This window comes from Diabrotica virgifera, chromosome 2, assembly GCF_917563875.1.
Source record: "Diabrotica virgifera virgifera chromosome 2, PGI_DIABVI_V3a".
In the NCBI taxonomy this organism is placed as follows: Eukaryota; Metazoa; Arthropoda; class Insecta; order Coleoptera; family Chrysomelidae; genus Diabrotica; species Diabrotica virgifera.
The window spans coordinates 215,494,111-215,519,935 of NC_065444.1; the positions used below are offsets into that span (position 1 = coordinate 215,494,111).

The following is a 25,825-nucleotide window of genomic DNA, read 5'->3' on the forward strand; positions in this document are numbered from 1 at the left end:
GTTTTAGAAAATTTAGTTTGCCGATGACGGCCATTTTTGTTAAAGCGTATCGACCATTTTCACGGAAAACATCGCTTCGCTTTTTAGCCAATATTTTCACTGAGGTTTATCCTACAACAATAAATCTAAAACCAAACTTTTTAGAGAAGTATGCTCTAAAAAACCGCTTACAGCATTATTTAAGTTCAAACTATCAAAGCCTTAAATGAACCTCAAATTTGAAAAGGTAAATGGATAAAATTTCCTTTTCAACATGTTTTTAACAGCATGAGGCAAGCCGATAATGGTTTGTAATTTTTTTTCTGGAAAAGACATACGTAAATACTTTAAATAAAAAAAGTTTGAGCTTTGAGACTTGAGTAATTAAAAAAAAATCTCAAAAATATTATTTTTTGAAAAATCTCAAAGTTTAACCCCTTATATCTCTGATGGGCACGGAAGAAAAAATTTGAAATTTGGCTGAATGTTAGCCCCTAGCAAGTAGAATAAAGTGTAAAAATTTGGAGTTCCAGACTTACGTCATATATGAGTTACAGGCCTGAAAATGATCAAAAATCAAAATGGTCAATTAAAATTCAAATAAACTGTCTAATGAAATAAAAATAATCTATTTTCACCAGATTTCACAATGAATACAAATTTATACAGGGTGGGCCAAAAAAAGAGATCACCTTGATATTTGGCAGTAATTAGGTTTTAAGGGAATGCCGAAACAGGTCGATTTTTATTTTTAACTTACAATTTTTTTATATATATTTCATACTAGTGACGTCATCCATCTGGGCTTGATGATGTAATCGATGTTTTCTTCAATGGGAATAGAGGTCGTATGTTATCTTATTTGAACGATTGTTCAATTCACTATTCAGCAGTATAAACAATAATATCATTATTTATACAGGCTGGCCAAAAAAATAATTTTTGAATTAAATGAATTGACAAAAAAAAGAAGAATGTATGTAATTTATTTAACTCAAAATACATTTTATTGCTGTCATAAAATAGAAAAAAAAATTATTTGTCAAATAAACATTGCTTTTCGCTTAAATTAAATGTTCAAACTGTCAAGAGGTAGGTGGGAGGCTGTTAATTTAAGCGAAAATAAATGTTTGTGAAATAATCATTTTTTTTATAACAGCAGGACAATGTATTTTGAGTTAAATAAATTACAAAAGAAAAATGTATCTTTTTGCGCCAATTAATTTAATTCAAAAAATATTTTTTTGGTCACCCTGTATAAATAATGATCATAATGTTTACATTACTGAATAGATAATTGAACACGCTTTCAAATGAAATACCACAAGACCCCTATTCCCATTTAAAAAATCATCGATTACGTCATCACGCTCTGATGGATGACGTCACGTAGTATGAAATATATCCCAAAAAGTTGTGATATAAAAATAAAAATGGACCTATTTCGGCATTTCCTTAAAATCTAATAGGTAACTATTGCCAAATATTGAGGGGAACTTTTTTCTTTGGCCCAACCTGTACAAGTTTGTATTCATTGTGAAATCTGGTGAAAATAGATTAACTTTTATTTCATTAGACAGTTTATTTGAATTTTAATTACCCTGTCCGCAAACGCTCAAATTTTGACCATTTGGATTTTTGACCATTTTTTCAGACTTGTAACTCCTATATGACGTAAGTCTGCAACTCCAAATTTTCTCATATTTGTACCTCATATTATCATATTATCTCATATTTGTACCTTGATCTTGTAATTTATTTTGAAAACTTGATCAAATTGAGCAACTCTCTTTCAGTATTTGCCCTTCCTAAGGCTTCCTCGTTTCTCACCCTATGCGTCCATGCTAGGGGGAACATTCTTCGCAGGATTTAAAAAGCCTTCAACTTATTAATGAAGAATATTTTCAACGTCCATGTCTCTATATTTTACAAACAACAATTTGGACCACACATAGCATTTAGTGGCATTTTATTTCTAATTTAGGGTCCCATTGGTCATTCACTACCATTCCAAAGTATTTGAATGTTCTCTTGTTCGACTGAAACATTATCTATTTCCAGATATGCTCTTCAAAGTGTGTTTTTGCGTATTGCCATGCATTTAATTTTTCCTGAATTTAATTTCTTTAAACAATCTGAAATGTATGTTTGTTGTAGCATATTATCGGAATGTCATGTTTGTTCCCTACTAGAGGTCCAGTCATTGGACTGATCTCTCTAACGTCAATTTTTTTGTACTTCAAACCCCAAAGACGCTTATTGCTAAAATGTTTATAACTAACAGATTCCCCATAAATGTTTTATGGGTTAAGGCTCATATAGGACTAACGCATAATGAATATGTTGATAGTTTGGCTAAAAAAGCTATTGAGTATGGTACTTCAAATAATCGTAAGTTTTGCATATCTGATTTAGTTAACACTATTAAGCATCGAGTTAAAAATTAGTGGAGTCAATCATGGCGAGATCTTTGTAAACAATCCAAATCTAAGTATTCACTGATTCAACCTTTTGTTCCAAATATATATTGGTTTAAAAATTATGTAGTACCTCGAAGATATATAACAACATTAATTAGAATGAAGTTTGGACATGCTTGTTTCCCTCTACATCTATCAAGAATTAAAGTTTTTGATTCAAATCTTTGTACTGAATGTCAGAAGGTCGGTGATTTGAATCACACTTTCTTTGAGATTTGATTTGAAGATTTAATAAAATGTAATGTTTCTCCACCTTTCAATGTATCCCATCTATTGTCTCTGAATAGCAAAAATATATACGATTGTTTAATGAAATTTATCTGTGAAACTAAAATTAACCTCTAAACTTTTAATCCTGACATTTTGATATATTATGTTCATATGTAAAAAGAAGAAGATGTATAATGGAAAAATGTGGTGAGCAACTTGGACAGTCCATAGCGGCCAGCAGCGGCTTTTGAACTGAGTAGAGACCCGTGGAAGAGTTTGCTATGGAACTCTAAGGACCCCATTGCCTTCTTTATGTATGAATAGAAAACAAAAAGTTGTGACTGGCTAATTGACACCCAAGTCTATGCCATAAAAGAAAAAAAAGACAGATTCCCCAATAAACGTTAAAAAAATATCTTCAAGTCTTGCATTTTTTTATAAGTAAAAAAGAATATTTTTTCTCCCAAATGGGAGAAAAACAACTTAAAATAATATGCTATGCAGATAACGCAATACTAATTAATATCTCAAAATGAAGCTAATTTACAACGTATGTTGCAATTTATTATAACCACCAAAAAATGTAACATGTTAATTTCCCAGAAAAACTATAAAAGGCATGGTTATAACACCAAACCTCCCTGTGGATTATCCAAGCCCACAGAATCCACAAGCTGATAGCACGAATATGGGAAGAAGAACGCATGCCGAACGGCTGGAATTGCGGTCTGATAACACCAATCCCTAAAAAAGGCGACAACACGAAATGCACTAACTACAGGGGAATCACGCTATTAAATACAATGTACAAAATGTTAACTAATTTGATCAGATAAAGAATAGAAAAAGAAACATGAACAAAAATAGGTGAATACCAACATGGATTCAGAGAAGGTAAGTCAACAATAGACACAATACACATTGTAACGCAAATAGCCGAAAAAAGTTACGAGCACGGAATAGATCTACATATACTGTTTATTGACTACAAGCAAGCCTTTGACAGTGTAATAAGGAAGGAGCTAATTAATGATATGAATCAACTAGGCATTCGAAAAAAACTAGTAAGTCTCACGAAAATGACGATGAAGGAATCCAAGGCACGAATCTTAACAAGGGAAGGCCCGTCAGATGAAGTACAAATGGAGGTAGGTGTCAGAAGGGAGACTCTCTGTCAACAACATTATTTAACATTGCCATAGAGGGGGCAGTAAGAGCAGCCAAAATTATGGGAACTATTATCGAATCTTCAGCCCACCTGATAGCGTATGCAGACGATATTGCACTGGTTACTAGAGATTTAAAAACCATGCAGAATATAATATTAATACTAGATAAAGAAGCAAAGAAGGGGGGCTAGTAATAACCCAAAACCAAACGAAATACCTCAAGTGCTCAAGAGAGAATACGAACATCGAGAAAGATATTAAGCTTGGTGCATATACATTTGAAAGAGTACACCGTTTCAAATACTTGGGAGTGATGCTGAATGGCAAAAACGATAGAACGGATGAAATAAATGAACGCATCCTACTGGGCATTAAAACCTACTGGAACTACCAAAAATTCTTGACAGAAACACATTATTAATAAGACAACCAAATTAAAAATTTACAAGACTGTAATCAGGCCAGTGATCACCTATGGTGCAGAGACGATGTGCCTAACACAAAAAGATGAAAAATGAGGTTAGAAATCTTAGAGAGAAAGATAACTCGACGAATTATGGGACCGGTGAGGATAAGTGTAGGCGAATTTAGAAGATTAACCAATGAAGAAATTAAAGAAGTCATCCAGGGTGAAGACATAACCAAGTTCGTGAAGGCGCAAAGGCTCAGGTGACTGGGACACACAGAAAGAGCAAACCCAGACTCTACGCTAAAGCGAATAACTGGCTGTAGACCACCAACAAAGAGACCAAAAGAAAGACCCAAAAGAAGATGGAGAGATCAAGTCTTAGGAGACATAAAGATGCTGAGAATCTACAATTGGAAGGAGCGCTGTAAGGACCGGAAATAATGGAGGAAAATTGTAGACAAGGCCAAGTCACACACGCTGATATAATAATAAAAGACAACATGGGACTGATATTCCGCAACAAATGAATCAGAGAGCCCAAAAGGGCGGCAAACACTCAGCCAGGAGTGAATAAGCCATGATAATGATGATGATAACACCAAACCTACTAAGATGTAAATTAGAGCTGGAGGGCCAAATAATAGAAAAAATGATATAGTTTAACTATCTAGGTATCACACTATCTAGCTACAGAAAGCTAGAAACAGAAGTCGAAGATCAGGTGAATAGAGCAAGCAGAGCCGGAGGTTTACTGAATAAAATAATATGGAGAAATACAAACATCGGGAAAGAAATGAAAGGCAGAATTTACAAAATAGTCATCAGACTAATAATGACATACGCGGCAGAAACACGACCTAATACAGGAAGAACAGAAATCCTGGGAGAAATCGATGGAAAGACACTATGGGACAGAGCTAGAAGTAATACGAAGGAGATGGAAGGTGGAGGGATTCAGGGACTGGGTAAAAAAGAGAAGAGTAGGATGAAACGATCGCATAGGCTGAACGATAACAATTAGTGTACTATAGACGGTGAGATACAGTTCCCCAATATGAAGATGTTCAGTGAAAGACCACCAAAACGATGGAACAACAACTTCCTGTGGCAAATTGAAAAACAGACAGAGTCATGGCTACCCAAAGGGAAGAAGAAGAATATGAAAAAGAAAGTGTTTCTTAACAGCAACTGCATATAATGTTCGTTATCTATTATTAAAATTACCTTTCTGATATTTATGCATAACTAAAGCAAAATTATTGTATAAAACTGTGTGAAAAAAAAAACATGAAAAACAAATGGTAATTCTTGTCACCGAATAACTTGAAATAAAAATTAATAGCCAGTAGGATACATTAATTTGTATAATACCCAATATTTTTATATTTGAAAAATATAACTAAAGCTGGTAAGAGAACTGTTATTTATTTAAAGTTCAATGAATACTCACTGACCCATTTTATACACAAGAAAAAAACTAAAGGTAATCTCACTTTTTGTTCAAACCTAATGATAATCGATGGACCACATAATGAAAAAGGAACTGTAACCGATCCCATGTAAATAAATCATGACATCAAAGTGGAAGCACCGACTAGGATGACGTGTAACATGCATGTTAAATAGCATTCTTATTCCTGGTAGTCCGACAGGATTCACATTGCATCGTTTATAATGTTCTCTCCTTATGTACAACAAACAAAGGCGTAACAGATCGAGAATATTACAGGTCATAATATGCATAAAATGAAATAAATTAGGCATAAAAGCCATACTGGTCATTGCTGCCATTACAGTCCATACATAACATAATTTATGGTGACAATACAATTGACTAATATAACTTTGTAATGCCTTCCTACTAGAATTCGTTTGATATGGATGTATGTAGTAACATGTGTTTTTTTTTTCAGTCAAAGAAACGTATTTAGGAGAAAGGAAAAATTTACTAATAGTCATTAAGATTGTCGGTATTTCTAAAGAGAATTTTTCATTTCAAAGTTTTTTGCAATTTTTAATAAACAAGTAATTGGAATTCGTAAGTCATAGGGCCGGTTGTTCGAACGCTAATCGAAAATGACCATTATCAAATATTTAATTACTGCCACAACTGTCAATGTCAACTTTGATTGGGTTGCTGAAAACATAATTATTGATTACAATTATGAAATTAGGTAATCAATTATGTTAATAATTGTTATGTTAATTGATTAACTAATCTCATAATTATAATCAATTATGTTTTTAGCAACCCAACCAACGTTGACATTGACAGTTGTGACAGTAATTAAATATTTGATAGTGATCATTGTTGATTAGCGTTCGAACAACCGGCCCCTAGATTTTCACCCAAAGTGATCGAAAGTAGAACCAGGAGTCGATTTTTGAACCCTTTTACTAAAGTTACGGTCATAATTGTTTAAAAGAAAATGACTTCAAAACCGGAACTGAATTCAATTTTTCAATACGGCACTTATAATATAATATAGTATGGCACTTCCGGTTAGAATTTTTTAACCGGAAATTATATAAAAACCAAAAGTATACATTTATTCTCGTGTTGCTAAGAAACGGCGAATAATAATATATCACTTATACTATTTCGCTGACTTTAAAACGGTACTTCCGGTTGCAACTCTACAACCGTAAGTCCGCGCTTAAATTTCTCATCTTAATTAATATCCTTGGGTTATAACCTTTCATTCGACACCGCAGTTGTCATTCTATCTGTATTAATAACAGAGGAGTTATATTCGCGGACGGACGGACAGACGGACAGATAGTCATGAAACCGGAAGTACATATTTGTTCTCGTCTTGTTAAGGCGCGTCGAATAATAATATCGCTTTTATTATTCCGGCAACTTTTAAACAGTACTTCCGGTTGTATTTCGAAAACCGGAAGTCTAAGGTCAAATTTCTCACCTTTAGTACCATCCTAGAGTTTTTATTTGACACCTCATTTGTCATTATATCTGGATAGTGACGGAGGAGTTTGGTTTACGGACGGACGGACGCACGGACGGACAGACGGACCTAGATAATTCAACGTTTTTACATTTTTTCAAAATTGGGTAATCCAAATTGCACATTACTCGTAGTTATATATAGGATTTACTATTTATTCCATAATATATTTTCGATTTTCGAAAGAGATTTTTTTGCCGTGGGCAATTCCCCATGGGCGACAAAAAAGATATCTCTGACAGTGCAGGACTTCAGAGTTTTGTCCATGAACTCCAAAGGCATGCCTCTAAGAGTTATCATAGTCACTGAATTTTCTCTTTTTAATCGTGTACATCACTTCTCGTTCTTTTCGAATTCTTCGTAATACGGTCGTGTTGGTTATCTTTTCCGTACATGATAAGTACCCTTAGGATTCGCCTGTATAGCCACATCTTGAAGGCTTCTCCATAGCTTCAGTATGTGTCCAGGGTTCAACTATGTAGTATTGAGAAGATATAACATTGTAGAAGCCTTACTTTAATATCCAGATTAAGGTGGTGATTTTGTGTTACCGATCCTAGATACTTAAAACTGTTAAGGCGGATCTACATCAATAAAAATGTGTGTGTGTGTTGTATTTTAAAATACAGAAAAAATATTTGCGGCACAAATTTAAATCTAGTCAAGTATTTTTACGACGTAAATATTTATTTTTTGTGCTGTATCGCGCGCCGCGCGCCGAATCCACTTAGCGACAAGTGGATAATCAAGTCCACATTAACACTGCTGTGCGGCTAAAATTTCTTTGAAGTCGACTGAAAAACCGACAGCACGACCGATACTGCTTGCTTTATTTCCTTATTCCACCATCCAGTTCTTTTACTATTCTTTCTTATTCCACATACTTGTTTTGCAGTGTTCCATAACGTGTCTCTCAATTTTTTCCATCTCTCTTCCATAATCCATATTTCTTCATTGTTTTCATGCTGTTCCAGTATTTCTTCTGTCTCTCTTTGGTATAACTTCCTCACTTCCATATTTCTCATCTAATGTATTGCTATTCTTGTATATTGAGGACTCTCTATTATTTCAATTAGTTTCTGTCACTAGTCTGTGTTGGGTACCGAGTTCGGCTTCGTTCTCTGTTTTTATATTTTGTATCGTTAGGTCTGCGTCTCGAGGATATACTATGTAGTAAATAATTATGCTTCTCGCATGTCTTTCTTCTGCTACATATGTATATTTTTCGTTTCTCGGTTGATATCAGAAAGAATTACCTACCAAGTCATTTATTTGGCAGAAACTTATCATCCTTCTACCATTCCTATTTATCGTCTCTTCCCCATACATTCCCAAGCAGCCTAATGCCATATTTTCATCATTTCCTATTCTTGCATTCCAGTCTCCTAGTAAAATAATGTTTTTGCTTTCCTCTTGTATCTCATTAATAAGTTTCTGTATCTCATCATAGAATAGTTCTATTTTTTTATGCTCTGTTTCTTCTACTGGTGCATATACCTGTATTATGTGACATTCTTCTTCTTCTAACTCTATTTTTATGTATATGGTTCTGGATGATACTGGTTTGAATTTGGTTATTCTTCTATTCATTTCCTTCGTTACAACTATTCCCACGCCTTCTTTTGCCCTTTGTCCTATCTGAACTCAGGAATAGTATAGTATGTGCTGCCCTCCGATATCGACAATTTCATTTCCTACTTTTTTCGTCTCGCTTATTCCTCTCAACTGCAGCTCAAATCTTTCCATTTCCTCTGTTAATTCACGTTCCTTTCCTGTTATCAAAGTTATATTCCATGTACCTATTCTCGTTTGAAATTTGTTTTCATTTTTCTTTTCTTCCTTGTTATTTTTTATCCTCGTTGTTTGCTCTTTCATAGTACTGGATGTTGCATGTCCTTTCCTGTCCGTTCCTGTCTCCGTATGTTGTTCTGGTTTTAATCTTAGTTTTTTGCTGGATGGGTTACTTTCATCATTTTTTCTCTTTGGTCATTTTCCCTGTGTGGGGATCTATCACTCATTGTTCTGGCTCTAGTTTTATCTATGGGAGTTTCTGTGATATTTTCCTTTCTTCGTTCATCCGTTGGAGTATTCCACGTGTTGACTTCTTCTATTCCGTATTCATCTCCGTTTATTATTAGCTTGTCACATTTAATCTTCGCATTATATCCTTTTGTTCTTGCTTCTTTCATGTGCTTTAAAAGTATTTTTCTTTGTTCCAAGATGGTTTTTGGGTAATCCTCATTAACGAACCATTTTGTTCCTTTTAGTTTCTCGCTTGCCTTTAGGATTTCCATTTTTTTACTTCCACTTGTTAGCTCAACAAACACCGGTCTTTCCGAGTTGTTAGTTTTACCGCCTAAGCTTCTAATTTCTATTGTCTCTTGGTCTGCTCTGCAATGTACTTCCATTTTGTTCATGACTTCCTGCACTTTGTCTGACAACATTTGAGTATCTTCATTTTCTGTTTCTTCAAGTCCGTATATAATTAAGCTTTTTCTCTTCATCTCTCTCTCTCTCTCTCTCTCTCTCTCTCTCTCTCTCTCTCTCTCAATTTTATCCATTCTATCTCTCTGTTGGTTTATTTCTTGCTTTAGTAGCATATTTTCTCTTTTGAGCTCCTGGTTTTGATTTCTTAATTCTTTAAGCTCTTCTTGTATTTCATCCAATTCTTGTTCTATCCTCGTATCCCTTGCTTCCATTCGCCGAAAAATGATAATTTAAAAATAAAAATCGACTTGTTTTGGGATTTTTCCTTACAGTCGCCGGCTTTTGAAATAACGACATTATTCCGTTCATTTGCACCATACTGTATATACAAATTTTGATTACAAAGGCAAACCTTTTTGGAAATGATGATGAAACACTTAAAAATGAACTATGATAAAATGAAGTCTACCCAATATGACATATCTAAGCTGTTTTAATGTGTTTTTAAAGATGTAGTTCGTTCTCTTCCAAAGGTAACAAAAACTCCTATAACGAAATAGTTTCAGAACATATTCTATCTTCTTACTTATGTAGGTACTCATTATCTAAATTTTCATAAATTAACTATTTCGTTCTAGGTTCATCTACGCTCATGCTTAATTTATTTGAACAGCGTGTTAAGCTCGTATCTTCACGAAATTCTGACGCCCTATCGAACTATAACATGAGATAATGCTAAGATCATGTTATGTAAATAATACCAGTTATCATCAACAAGCAACCCCTGGTGAGCAGCTACCTTTTGTTTTTTTATGGACTCTCGAGAAAAATGTTAATTGGTCATGGACACGGAAAGAGTCAATCGATCCGCTGTTATGGGTGATTATGGTTATGGTTACAGTTAATATTTTTTTCATGGTCGTTATTGGTTTCTACGTCTAGAGTTTCGACTCCTCAGAATTAAGTTGTAGGTGTGTTACGTGTTACGTATAAAATAATATAAATACATAGGTACAATATAAATTGTATCAGTTTTTTATTCTGTACCTTGTTTGGATATTCCGTAATGTTTATACAATTTTAAAATTGTTTTACATTTCTTGTACGCATAGGAACAAATAAATACACTTCAAATTTTTAATACCGAAATGCGTATACATATTTCTATTAAAATATTATTGAATAGTAGTATATTATGCAACGAGCATTTAAAATGATGATCATCATGAAGCGAGTATGAGCGATACGAAACGATCCGCTCAGCGGCGAGTTTCGTATATAATACGAGCTACATAATGGTAATTAAATGCAAGTTGTATACACGATTTTTTCTATGATCATTCACAACAAAAAATATATATTCAAAGGACCCCGCAACACTCCTTATGGAAAAGTGGTCCCGGCCAAATTTAACGAAACTTTCGTCAATGAAAAACTCTTAGTGAGTAGATTAAAAAAATCCATGGCACCTAGGTCTAAAAAACTATTATTCTCGAGTTACACCCTTCTGAAGTTCTCAAATTCAGGTACTCGGTTTACGTTAAGTGCATTAATTCACGGTCAAGTGAATGAAAATATCTAGTATTGAAAGAAGAGAGACTTATTTTCTTGATCCGTATTTGCGTGTTGCATATGAATTCGTGATTACAAATAGATGCATTGTATTTTAGTCTTCAGAAAAAATCCGAAAAGTAGGTATTCATGGTACTCAAGGAGAAATACAGAAAACTGAAGAAGTGCTATAGAAAATGTGTTGCTACAGCGACATAAGAATAATTATCATGTTTTCATGAATGATTCAGACTTATCCAATACCAGTATATCTGCAGTTCCGCCTTATCTTTAGAAAACTACTGAACAGTGACGGATCTAGGGCGGAATTGGGTAATTCCCCCCGTAACACGATCCAGAATTAAAGAAAAAATTGTTGAAACAAAAAAATATATTAGCTGACATGAAACATACTACAGACAGACAAATTCAACCCAATTAACTCGACAGTTAGGAAAATTAAGGATACTTATTGTACATGTTATTATCTGTCTTGGAGTTTGGGTTTATCTATTTTATGTATTTTGGGGTTGGTGTTTTATTGGAAGTCAACCCTCTTCCAAGGCAAATGTTTCGCCACTGATACTAAAGCGCCTTCAGAAAATTGAGGAACAACTACAATAAGTGCTGCTAGAGCAGAACAAGACATCTTCACGCATGCAGACTAGAGTGCTTCTAAAAATCAGTAGATATGCCGACGAAGCAGTAGTTTTTGCAAATAGCTTAGATGATTTGCAAATAATAATCTCCAGCATATCAAATATGAGTAGAGGAAATGGACTTTATCTCAATATGAAAAGAAAAAACAAAGTACATACATGGTAGTAGGTAAACGCGAAATATTAATTACAATCTTTTATGGAAACATCGGGTTTATGTCATCTTCAACTATCTGTACATTAAGATTTTGCTGATTTCGGTTAGATGCATTATATGTCGTGTTAACTAACGACCTATAAGGATACTTCAGTAGCAGTGGTGGAACATTTGCCTTGGGGAAGGATGGCGACTTCCAATAAAACACCAACCCCAAAATATATAAAAGAAATAAGCCCAAACTACATAAAAGCTATAGGTAATAACATGTGCAATAAGTTCCCTTTATTTTCCTAACTGTTGAGTTAAGTTGCATGTAAGCTAACATATTTCAACGTGCAATAATCATGTTTCAACAATTTTTTCTTTAATTCTGGACTGTGTTACGCGGGAATTCCCCTATTCCCCATAAATCCGAAACTGTTCAGTAGTTTTCTAACGATAAGGTGAAACAGCAGCTATGCTTATATTGTATAAGTGTGAACCATTCATGAAAACATGATAATTGTTAAAACTTTAAAAAGGGTAAACAATGTAGTTGGCTGTATACCTTCGATAAAACAACGTAATCAACGACGTCCATCGTTATGATAATTGTTATGTCACTCTAGCAGCACATTTTCTATCGCATAATTTTCTGAGGACTTTTCGGAGGTTTTCTGAAGACTAAAATACGATGCATCTATTTTTGACCACGAATTCATATGCAACACGCAAATATGCATGAAGAAAATGAGTCTGTCTTCTTTCAGTAATAGATATTTTCATTCACTTCACCGTGAATTAGTGCACTTGACGTAAACCGAATACATTAATTAAAGCATTTCAGAGGGCTGTAGCTCGAGAATAATATTTTTTCAGGCCTAGGTGCCCTGACCTTTTTTAATCTACTCACTGAGGACTATCAGTGACCAACGTTTCGTTAACTTTGACCGGGACCATTTTCCCATAAGGAGTGTTGCGGGGTCCTTTATTAATTTTGTAACGCAAACAAATTAGGTTCGCAAACAATTTAAGTGTTTGTAACGCAAACACTATTAAAACTAATACAAAAAATAATAGAACCAAACAGAATACCACAAGAATGGAGATCAAGCATCGTAATACCTCTCTTCAAAAACGGAGACAAATCAGACCCGGAGAATTACAGAGGGATTAACTTATTAAAATTAACAACAAAAGTGATAACAAAAAAATTGAATGAAAGTATAACATTAGCAGAAGAACAAAAAGGTTTTAGGTCGGGAAGGTCATGCACTGACGCTATATTTATAATGAAGCAAGTTCAAGGGAAATCATTGGAATACAACAAACCGGCATATTTATGTTTAGTGGACCTTAAGAAAGCATTTGACAGGGTCACATTAAAGGACGTTATCCACTTATTATACTCGAGAGAGGTACCTCTGGGAATAATTAAAACGATAGAAAACATCTACCAGAACAACACAATAAAAGTAAAAGTGGAAGTTGAACTAACTGATCCAATTGAAGCCGGTAATGGGATAAGAGAGGGGGATTCCTTGAGTCCTTTATTGTTCAACCTGATCATGGACGAAATAATAAAAAAAGTAAGAACTAAAAAAGGATACCAAATGGGAGAGAAACAACTTAAAATAATCTGCTATGCGGACGATGCAATACTAATCTCTTAAAGTGAAGATGATTTACAACGTATGCTGCACCAATTCAACATAATCGCCAGAAAATTTAACATGTTAATTTCCTCAAAAAAGACAAAATGCATGGTTACAAGAGCAGATCCAATAAGATGTAAATTGGAGCTGAAAAGTCAGATAATAGAACAAGTGATGGAGTTTAAATATCTAGTCATTACACTATCTAGCTACGGAAGGCTCGAAACAGAAGTGGAAGAACAAGTGAATAGATCAAACAGAGCCGCAGGTTGCCTGAGTGACACAATATGGAGAAATAAAAATATCGAAAAAGAAATGAAAGGCAGAATTTACAAAACAGTCATCAGACCAATAATGACATACGCGGCAGAAACACGACCCGACACAGAGAGGACAAGAAGATTGCTCAAAACAGCGAAGATGAAAACCCTTCGAAAAATCGATGGTAAGACTCTATGGGACAGAGCTAGGAGTACAGATATACGACGGAGATGCAAGGTGGATAACATTAATAACTGGGTAAGAAACAGAAGAATAGAATGGAATGACCACATAAGCCGAATGACAACAAATAGGGTAGTCAGGACAGCGAGAGACGGTTCCCCAATAGGAAGACGATCAGTGGGAAGACCACGAAAACGATGGAACGACAACTTACTAGAGGCACATTGAAAAAACAGATAGAGTCCTGTCTACACAAAAAGAAGAAGAAGAAGAAACAAATTAAATAGTTTGTCAGTTTGTTTACATATTTGAGAACTATCAAAGAGTATGTATTTGACTCGCCATTGGTCACTGCGCGTGTGCCACCTTCATCGCGAATGCCATATTGCGATTGTATTGATTAAAAATCTGTATCGTAATGAAAGTCTGTATCATAATGAAGTTCATTATGATACAGGTAGTGAAATTATAATTGATAGGTATATTATAGTATGAGAGTAGAAAATAGTATAGTGTACAACAAGTGATAAAAAAGACACATTTCTCACGAACGCAGAAGTTTGTTGGCACGAACCGAGGCACGAGGCGAGTGCCGCAAATCAAGCGAGGGAAAAATATGTCATTTTCTCATGTGTTGTACACTGTACTTTTTCTATGGGTGCATTTTTGTCACGAGTTCAAACTTCAAAATTAAATAACTTAGGTGCTTTTAGGTATATTATATGCCTAAATTGAAATAAAATACATATATACATAATATATACGTATTTAGTATTCTTAATATTTATATACTCTATTGATTTAAAATTATAATTTACAGTTATCTTTAAACAGTTTTAAAAGGTAATTCTTGATAAACAGATTTTGTTTGACAAAAATAATTGTGTTTGTATTGTGCCATGTTTCTATGAAAACGGCGAATCATGTGTATGGAAAAACGGCAATGGCCGACTTTTCTCACTGCGTGAGAAATGTTTCATTTTGAATGTATGTAAGTAGTGAGAGAAGTGGCAAATTTTATAGCATCCATAGAAAAAAATTATTATTCATCACATTAACTTTTATTTACAGTATGTACAATATAAATACCGTTGCACGTCATCCGCGTCATAGCACGTGACGTCACATGATACAAACACGAAATATTTAAGCCGTAGGTGTGTTCCTTTTTAGCACATTTTAGCTGAGTACATAGAAATTACAGACACTAGACATATTTGAGATTTCTAATAATGTAAATTTAGTTGGAGTAAACGGGCTCCATGAAATTGTTATTTTTAAGCGATGAAACAAAGTTATAAATTGTGAATTTGTTCCTAATTATAGTCGATTACTGTAAGTGTACAAGATTTAATTAATTTCTTTGTAAAAACGTGTTGCATTTAATATACTGGGACAATATGGTAATTCTATCATAAACAATTTCTCGTTATCAGTGGTTTCACGTTACCTGTCGGTGATACAGACCCATTTACCTGTTTTTGCCGGTGGTCAGGGTCGGATCCGTTTTATTGACAAAAATGTTTAATGAAATTCATTAACTATGGAAAATAATGTTACCACTATGCAATCCAATATCCAAAATCAACAAAATGTCTCACAAACATATTTTTCAGCAACATTAAAAGTTCAGTTTCCATCCAAAAAGCAGGCGATTATTTTTAATTTACGTACTAGAGTACTTACAGTACCAAATCCAAGACTACCTTATCCCCTTGGGAAATATAATTAACCCAAAAATATTATATTCTTCTCTCGACGGTCTAACAATCGCATCTGTATGTACCTGTCTAGCAAACAACTGGTAGAAGATTTCATGACCAACAGTCGATACATTGAAATTCAATTGTGAAATTTTTCGAGCAAGGAAATTAATCACACCAGCAGAGGGGATTGTTCTCTCCAACGTATGCCCCACCATACCTCACGAAATACTAATCACCGAATTACAAAATATTGGTTTAGTACCGGCTTCACCTATGACATTCCTTAAAATTAGTGCCTTTTTATCTGAATATAACCATATTCTCAGCTTTAGGAGACAAATATATATATATATATATATCAGTCCCCATAATTTAACGCTTCCGGAATCATTTTTACTTTAGTTTGATAATACGTCCTATAGGATTTTTATATCACAAGGTGGTTTGGTCTGCTACAATAATTGTAAGAGACCTGGCCACAAAGCATCTCAGTGTTCTGAATCAACAGTTCTAGAAGATTTTCAAATAATGAAAAATCTTTACCCAGCATATATAAAGCAGTTTCGCAACAAGCAGATACACTATCAGAAAAAATGTTAATTAACGTCTATTAAGAAGAAAATTCATGTTTACCTCGGTAATGAAATTTCTGACTCTGACAGTGACACTTTTCAATTAAGTCAAAAACAACATTCACATCATTACTTCAATGGAACATTGATGAATTTTTCCTTCACCTCGCTTTTCTTCAACTACTTATTAATCTCTACCCCTACCCGAAACATCCCTTAAAGAAAATGATAAAATTGGAACTTCAACTAAAATTCGAAAGGCCAAGAAAATCTCAAAACAGTAAACTTCTTGTGGATATCTTCACACATTGGTATCGAAGGCAACGATTTGGCAGATGAAAGTGCTCGCGATGCTATTGGTAATGACGAATTGGTGATCGAACATCGGAGTGTGAAAAGTGATATTTCTCCGTGGCAACCGACAGCAGCAAGCAAAAAATCCCAAATACAGTCGAACCCGCTTATTGGAATGGCCGTCGTGCCAAGAAAAAGTATTCCTATAACAGGGATATTCTAATAACCGATCATATAAGCCTAGTAAAAACGTTTTGGTACCTCAAATTTCTATTCCTTAAACCGGGATATTCCTTTAACCGGTATTCTAATAAGCGGGTTCGACTGTAATCTTAACACGTCTGAAGCTGGGCCATAGTAGGTATACACACGCCAACGAACTGTCAATACTGATTTAAGTTTATATAGGCAACTCAAATTACACGGCCCAAATTTTCCCTGACTCTTTTCTGTCTCTCTCTAGGACCGCTATCTTGTATGTTGGCCGCAATCTCGCTTCACTCTTTGAATGGGACGGGGCCATTCCATCAGTACTGACAGTTCGTTGACACACGCACGCCTATTCATAAACAGCGAAGCTCCAAAGTGTTCCGTTTTTTACGTAGCAGACAGTCTAAATTAAGATACTACTGAAAGAGGTCCATATGACATCCCGAGCAGGTTGCAAACGTTACTGGGAAATAACTTTGATTTCAGAAAATTAATAGGATATTTATATTGTATCAATATGCCCAATATGTACAAAATTTAATCATGTAAGTACTAGATATTACTGATATTGTAACCGTTATGTCTCTAATATCCTTCAGGAGGATGCGGCTTTCTGTTTTAAATAAAAATAGCTATTTCGACAACAGAGAATCAAAAACAGTATTTTTTGAGAGGCCAGATTATAGATAATCAGTAGGAAAAAATGGATAATATCTAAGCAGATTCGTCTAGCATTAGTGTTTAGAAATTAAACATGAAATCGCAAGATTGTAGAAGATGGAGTGCTATCGTGAATGCGCATAAGACTTATTCCGAATTGTGAGGCCAAACAAGAAGAAAAAGAAATGTATATTATTTGTACATTATGCAAAAAATCTAAACTAAAATAATCTAAATTGTTTAGCAGACTTTAATGCTAAAGGATTAGTTAATTCACTCTAGAATTTTGACGGTTCCAATTTTTCAATCCACTCCTGAGACAAAATTTTAAATGCGCGACGATACTAGCCAATCACAGCAAATGCTCGATGATAATGACCAATCACAGCAAACGTAGGATGCCGTTAGCTGTCATTCATCTGCCCGAATGACCAAAATTTTTGATGCGACGTCACCAAAATGAAACATAGAGAACAAAAGATTTTTGCCGAGTGACTCGACTGATTCTTAAGCATTATACTGTAGTATTAGTTTTGTTCGGGAATCCTTATTTCTTTATTTTATATTGACTATCATTCTAATATTTATTTATTTCGGGTAGAATAAGTTTTAGATAATTTAATAATTATATTTAGTGACTGTTCTCTGCCCTCTTTAAAAATGATGCAGAATAACTTTGTGTGTCTTCTAATTTACACAAATGCTCAATAGCAATTTTTACTCGCACAATATTCGCTTTGCGCATTATATACAAATGGACATGCTCCGTTGAGTACCTTTAGGACAGAAGGTACGACTCTACGACTTCGCTTCCGGGCTTCAACAGAGAAACAACTCCGAATTCCGAATATTTCGTGATTTTTGACGGTACCGTCCCACGTACATCGCGAATTCCATGGAAGGAGTCCATTAAAAGAAGCGGTGATGAATTAAGAAGTCACCCTTGGGTCTGCAAGTTTACCAAATCCTAAAGAACATCAATCAAGGTAAGCGATTTTGCGCATAGCTTGTGGAACCAGAATATTTTAAAATCAATTTTTTTCTCAAGTTGGTTTTCATATTTTTTGCAGTTTTCATACAAGTTTCAATACTAAACATTCAATTTACACAGATCACTAATGTAGTCGAACCCGCTTATTGGAATAGTCTTCGTGCCAATCAAAAGTATCCCTATAACCGGGATATTCTAATAACCGATCATTGGTGGCTAGAGAAAACGTTTCGGGACCTCAAATTTCTATTCCTTCAATCGGGATATTCCTATAACCAGTAATCTAATGACCGGTTCGACTGTACAAGGAACAAGTTCCAATTTTATATTTTATTTTAAATATAAAAATGTTGATAAATAAATGGGTATATCTTACTTGCAGAGGGTATTTCTGTGACTTTCTTTCTTTCTTTGCAGATTCATCTGGTCTTTGTGAGCTGCATAAATTCACAAAAGCGATGGCAGCCGTAATCCTAAAAGAAAAATCATGAATTATACAAAGTTATAAAGTTATTAGAAAATTTATTAAAATAAAAATATATCCTTCTTTTCTTTTGACTAAGTAGTGGAAGTAAATTTTCTAAAAAGATATTTCGACACAATACAACCAAAACAAAACACGCAAGCCCTTTCTAATTTTTAATCTATTGACTTATCTACCGGGTGGTGAATCGTAACACGGGCCAAAGGAAACTCAATGTAAAATTCTAAACTGTTGAATTCCTTCTTCCTTAATTATTTTAGATCTAATGAGAGAATATTTGTAGAGAATTGAAATCTGTAATAAAATCAAAAATTAAAATTGTTCTACGATGTAAATGCATTCCAAAATTTTGAAAAATATTATACATTTGCCACAGTAGGTAGGTATGTGGGTAAAAGTTAGGTCACACGTTACTATTTAACTGACAGTGCTCACACCATTGAATGAATAAAAAATATTTATTATTAATAGATCAGGGCGGATCTGTGAAAAAAGCTTCTATTTTTGGATGTGCGAGGTGGCATTCGGATTTTTGCAAATAAAGTTAGGTGGCAACTTCAATAATTATAATTGACTTATGCTCCTTCTCAAATATGCCCGGAACATTAATAAAAAAATTTAGATGTTTAAAAATTTCGAAAAATATCGATTTTTTTCTACTTTCATTGCATATAACTTTAAAAAGATTCATTTTGGAACAAAGTCGTAAGGAAAGAAAATTAAGATAATTGAATTTTGTATAATATACGACTGGTTTAAAATGTCTTAAATTATTACCCTTTCTGCAAAATAGCAATAAATAGAAAATAAGGGGACAAAAAAGATTGTTTTTTTCAATGTTATTCAACCACTTTGGTTACACGTAGAACCTTCATAATTGACTTAGAAAATTCTTACAGCATACTTAAACCGCCCACCAAATTTCATTAAAATCGACTTAATAGATTTTGCATAATAATTTTGCAATCAAAATTTTTTTAAAAAAGTTCAAATTTTTTAGAAACTTTTTGAACAAAAAGTAGACCATTTAGAAGTTTGCTATTTTTTTACATATAAAAAGGTTCTCTGTCTATCTAATACACGTTACAGAATTAAAATCGGATTATTTAAGCAGCCTCAGCACTGTTTTAAAGTTATAAATAATATTTTGGCTTATAAACAAATACAGTGAGGACGTTTGAGTTGAAATAAATTCATTTTCTTGAGAATGGGAGACTGGAGATAAATCCCGAAACAGGTCGATTTTTATTTTTGAATTCTAATTTTTTGGAATATATATGATACTAGTGACGTCATCCATGTGAGCGTGATGACGTAATCGATGACTTTCAATCGAAAGGCTATTCAAGTTTGTATTCACTAATATAAACATTAACATAACTATTTATACAGGGTTTGAATTAATTTTTTTTTTAAATTAAATTAGGTCCAATATTTAGATTACGTCATCGCACCCAGATGGATGACATCACTAGTATGATATTTAAGCCAATAAATTATAATTTAAAAATAAAAATCGGTCTATTTCGGGATTTATCTCCAGAGTCTCCCATTCTCAAGAAAATGAATTTATTACAACTCAAACGTCCTCACTGTCTTTGTTTATAAGCCAAAATATTGTTTATAACTTTAAAAGAGTGCTGAGGCCGCTTAAATAATCCCATTTTAATTCTGTAAAGTGTATTAGATAGGCAGAGAACCTCTTTATATGTAAAAAAAATTAGCAAACTTCTAAATGGTCTACTTTTTGTTCAGAAAGTTTTTTAAAAATTTGAACTTTTTTAAAAAAATTTAGATTGCAAAATTATTATGCAAAATCTATTAGGTCGATTTTAATGAAATTTGGTGGACTATTTAAGTATGCTGTAAGAATTTTTTAAGTCAATTATGACGGTTCTAAGTCCAACCAAAGTGGTTGAAAAACATTGAATAAAAACAGTCTTTTTGCCCACTTATTTTTTATTTATTGCTATTTTGCAGAAAGGGTAATAACTTAAAACATTTTAAACCAGTCGTATATTATACAAAATTAAATTATCTTTATTTTCTTTCCCTACGACTTTGTTCCAAAATGAATCGTTTTAAAGTTATATGCAATGAACCTAGAAAAAAATCGATATTTTTCGAAATTTTTAAATATTTAAATTTTTTTATTAATGTTCCGGGCATATTTGAGAAGGAGCATAAGTCAGTTATAATTATTGAAGATGCCATCTAACTTCATCTGCAATAATCCGAATGCCACCTCTCACATCCACCACAAAACAGATCCGTCCTGGTCTATAATACTTTCTCCGCAACTGAAGATCAACTGTATTGTTTTTAAACAATAAATGATAAACTAAAAATATTGACAGTTCAAAAATGTGAAAATAATAACTTCATTGTGACACATTATTGCACTGTGTGTGGCCTAATTTTGGGCTGAAAAACTGAAAAATGTATTACATTTTTAGAAAATTTTGGAATACGTTTAATTCGTAGAACAATTTTAACAGTGTTGTTTTCAATGCCGATCTGAATCCTCTACAAATAGTTTCTAATGTCTTTTGATGTAAAATAATTAGGCAAGCAGGAATTCAACAGCTTAGAATTTCACATTGAGTTTCCTATGGCCCGTTTTCCAATTCACCACCCGGTATATATGTGATTATAGTGATGTTTCAAAACTTCACCTTTTCTTTTTCTCCCTCTTTATAAGCAATTATGCGTATTCGTTGGCGGATTAACACTAGAAAGTCAAAAAGTCCCACGTTCTTTAATCAATTAAAACTCAGTTTAAAGAAATCTACTCTAGACTTAATTTAAATCTACTCTGGACGATAGAATCTGATTTTATTTTTTACTTTCATTGTTTAATACATTCGCTGCATATCAAAAACATTCGAAACACCATACAGTTTGCAGTTTTTGATATTTGCCACACTTTGCTTTGTTCCACGGCAATGATTGGAAGTCTTTACAAAATATTTTCAGCTGATATTTTTGTCGTTTTTGGATAGTAACAGTGATAGTTATTGGTAGACCTGGTGTTGCTAGGCGTAGTTCCAGATTTCGGGAGGCAAGGTATGGGGCCCATAATTCTTCACACAGCCGAAGAATAAACTTACAAAGACTGAGGGCCGGTTGTTCGAACGCTAATCAACAATGATCATTATTAAATATTTAATTACTGTCACCAAAACTGTCAATGTCAACTTTGTTTGGGTCGCTGAAAACATAATTAATTACAATTATGAGATTTATTATTAATTGTGTTAATAATTATTGATATATTAATTGATTATAGTCTCAGAATTGTAATTAATTATGTTTTAACAATTGACATTGACAGTAATTAATTATTTGATAATGATCATTGTTGATTAGCGTTCGAACAACCGGCCCTGAGTCTACTTCCAGTTATTTCTTTATAAATAATCCATGCATTTATTGCTTTCAAGTCAAGAGTATTTTAAAACACGTACATAGGCCATCGTCTTGAAGTTACTTTTGTAGTACCTATAAAGACGCGTCATTTGGTCCTCTACACCCACAATTGTATCTATGTGTTCACCAATAATTTTTCTTAAAAAAAAACATGAAATCCTTTATAAAAGTTATATTTGTTATATACCTTATACCTTTTATAAAGGATTTCATGTTTTTGGTAATAAATGGTATACAGCCAAGTACAGGAAATTTTTTCCTCGTGGATAATTTTATCTTTATTACGTAGATCAGGGGTCACCAATTAGTTTCCCTGGGGGTCCGTTTCGAAAACCTATGACACTTCCGGGGTCCGGATTTAATGCTGCCTGTGACTAGTTAGTCTGATTCGGTTTCTTTGCGGATTCTTGTTGAAAAATATACCCTATAAACAAGTCAGAAGGGTTCCGGGCGAAATTTTTGGGCAGAAATTGTTTCACAATTTTTTTTAACATAGTCAAAACATAATCATTTTTGCCCCCGAAAATATATTTTAAGCATTTTTGAATCATCTTAAACAAAAAAGATTTGTCATTTTTCAGATATTAAATCGTTTATAACTCGAAAACTATCAACTTTTCAGAAATATATCAAGAGACCTTTTTTGTTTAAAATTACCCAAGTAACCTAAAAATACATTTTTCAATACAAAAAGGTAATTTTGAATTTGTTTAAAAACATTTTTCGCCCGGTATCCTTTTAATTTGTTTAAAGGGGACATTTTTGAACAGGAATCCGCAAAGAAATCAAGTCAGAAACATTTTTCATACGAATATGGCCTCACATATCGACATATTATGGAAGGAAAAACTAATAATATCTGATAGTTTTTTTGGTCACTGTAGACTTAAAGCTTTCCTGGTACAGTAAATAAAATGCAAATTCATTGTGTATTGTTTTGATGTTATTATCAGTATATTTTGAACACAGCAGTATTGTAAATTATTGTTACGAAGAATATTTTAAAAGTTAGGAATTTATATTTTGAATGCTAATAAAGTTTTTTGACATCTTCAGTTTTGTACTATTAACTTTCTTTAAATCCAGCAATCCAGTTATTGAAACTGGGAATTTAAAATAATAATCATAGTACAAAATGGTAATTAACATGTTTTCTTTTCTACATTCGTTTCAATGCAAGCTGTTTGTTGAAAACTTATTATATCTGAAAATTATTTAAATTAAATGTACAGCTGAAAAGTACTTCCACTTAACATATGAGGCAGGAAATGAATATAAAAAAAAACGCACATGACAATTTTATATTACAGTTTACCTTAATTCAAAATTAATGATTATAGTAAGTATAACAATAAGGGAAAAAACTCTTTACAAAATTAAATCATCAGAGAGAAAAATTACATTATTGTTATGTACAACGTCTGAAGTTTGGAGTGAGTTTAGTGCAACTGATTCGATCACTGTACCGATTTTTCATAAAGTTCATTCTTGATAAAGCGGCTTCGCACACATAAGTTGAGCCAAACCTAGTAGTCCTAGTACACAATTTCATGGCCAAATCTTTTCAAAATTGTCAAACACTAGGTATATTCTGAATTTAATGGCGGTCCGCACAAAACTAGCCCACGGTCCGGATGCGGACCGCGGTCCGCTAATTGGTGACCCCTGACGTAGATGATCAGTACCAGTATAAGGGTAACCATTTACAATAAACATACATAAATATAATTTTACCCATCCGACAGGAATTTGAAAGAAAGGCTCGTCGAATTTCCCAGAAAACGATAATAACTTACACAGGGCCAATTTGGCCCCTTTAGGCTCCTATGGTAGATTTGTTAGAAAAACCATTTAATAAATTTAGTAATAGTACATTGTTTACCGGGTAGGAAAAGCTTAACATTCCTGGACGACTGTGAAGATTGCTAAGTCGAAGCGCAAGCCGAGACTTAGCAACACAGAGTCCAGGAATGTGGCTTTTCCTACGAGGTAAACATACTATTTTTCCGCAAATCGTTTAAAATTCGACAGATATTGATTGATTTAAAAAAAACGTGATAATTTTATTCCCAAATAAATGGTGCTTTGAAATTCCTAATAAAATTACTTGGGTTACTATGGAAACATATTGAGGTTGAATTGTCAAACTTGACGCTTATAAATTTAATTGCTGGTGTTCTCGAAAGTAAAATGATAAGTGATGATGAAATTTCCATTCCTGGGACTCCTCCAGAGCTGGTTGAGGCAGTGAATACTGCTTCATTAGAATTATTGCCAAAGAAATCAAGAGAAAAGTACGAAAATGCATACAGACGTTTTATGGATTATCGCATGAGTAAAAATACGAGTTCTTTCTCAGAAAATGTTGTAATGGCATACTTCCTAGACCTTTGTTTAAAGATGAAATCTTCAACATTATGGGCCAATTATTCAATGCTGAAGTCAACCCTTGCACTTAAACACAATGTAGATATATCTACATACTCACAACTTCGTTCTTTATTGAAACGGCAAGCTCAAGGTTATAGGGCAAAGAAATCTAAGATTTTAACGAAGGAAGAAATTGAAAAATTTATCCAGGAAGCTCCAGATAAAGAAAATTTAATGATTAAGGTAATTTACCAGGTTTTAATAGCAATGTGTTTTCTATCATTTATGTAGAACACTAACAACTGTACGGAAATATCATTTCCTTACAGTAAGGAAATGACATTTCCTTACAGTAAGGAAGTCCTGACTTTTTCTTCAAGAAATTTTGACAGGAATGTCAAAATTTCCTGGCGATTTGCGGAAAACAATATTTTTTGAAAAAAAAAGACTAAGTTTTCACTTTAATGGCATATAAAACAACATAATGCTATTCTACATCTCACCAGAATGAAAACAATGGGAACCTTCTCTGGTTACACCTCCGAGGCTTCTACAATTTGCAAGTCATACGGATGCTGAGACTAAGGAAGATGAGGGAATTCCACAATTTACAATTCACGTCCCATCTGCTCAGCGCGGTAAAGTTCCAACGAGAATGGTTCCCTTCATACTCCACACAGAGTAAATGTAAATCAAAAATGAATAACCATTTTCAATTTCGTTGCAAAACGAAAACACAGCCGAACGATATTCTAGTCCAATCAGAGAGTGCTGCAAGCACCTCTACCGGTTTCGAAACTTATTAGTCTCTCATCAGGAGGCACATATGCTGCTCTCCCCGATCCAACCAAAACAAACCCCAGCGTGCAGTCCCGGATTGCAACGAACGAAATGGCATAGATGCCCTAGCGGCAACTGCTAGCAAAAAGACTAAGTTTTCACTCTAATGGCATATAAAACAACATAATGCTATTCTACATCCCACCAGAATGAAAACAATAGGAACCTTCTCTGGTTACAC

General features: G+C 33.6%; 1 protein-coding gene across 1 annotated transcript in view; it reads right to left on the minus strand.

The window, feature by feature from the left end:
• Nucleotides 1-25,825, minus strand: part of LOC126880921 (thrombospondin type-1 domain-containing protein 4-like) — a 727,288-nt gene that overhangs the window by 116,897 nt on the left and 584,566 nt on the right. The window contains exon 2 of the mRNA XM_050644997.1: nucleotides 18,898-18,994. Coding sequence (XP_050500954.1) covers nucleotides 18,898-18,994 — 97 coding nt within the window. The remainder of the gene's footprint in view (nucleotides 1-18,897; nucleotides 18,995-25,825) is intronic.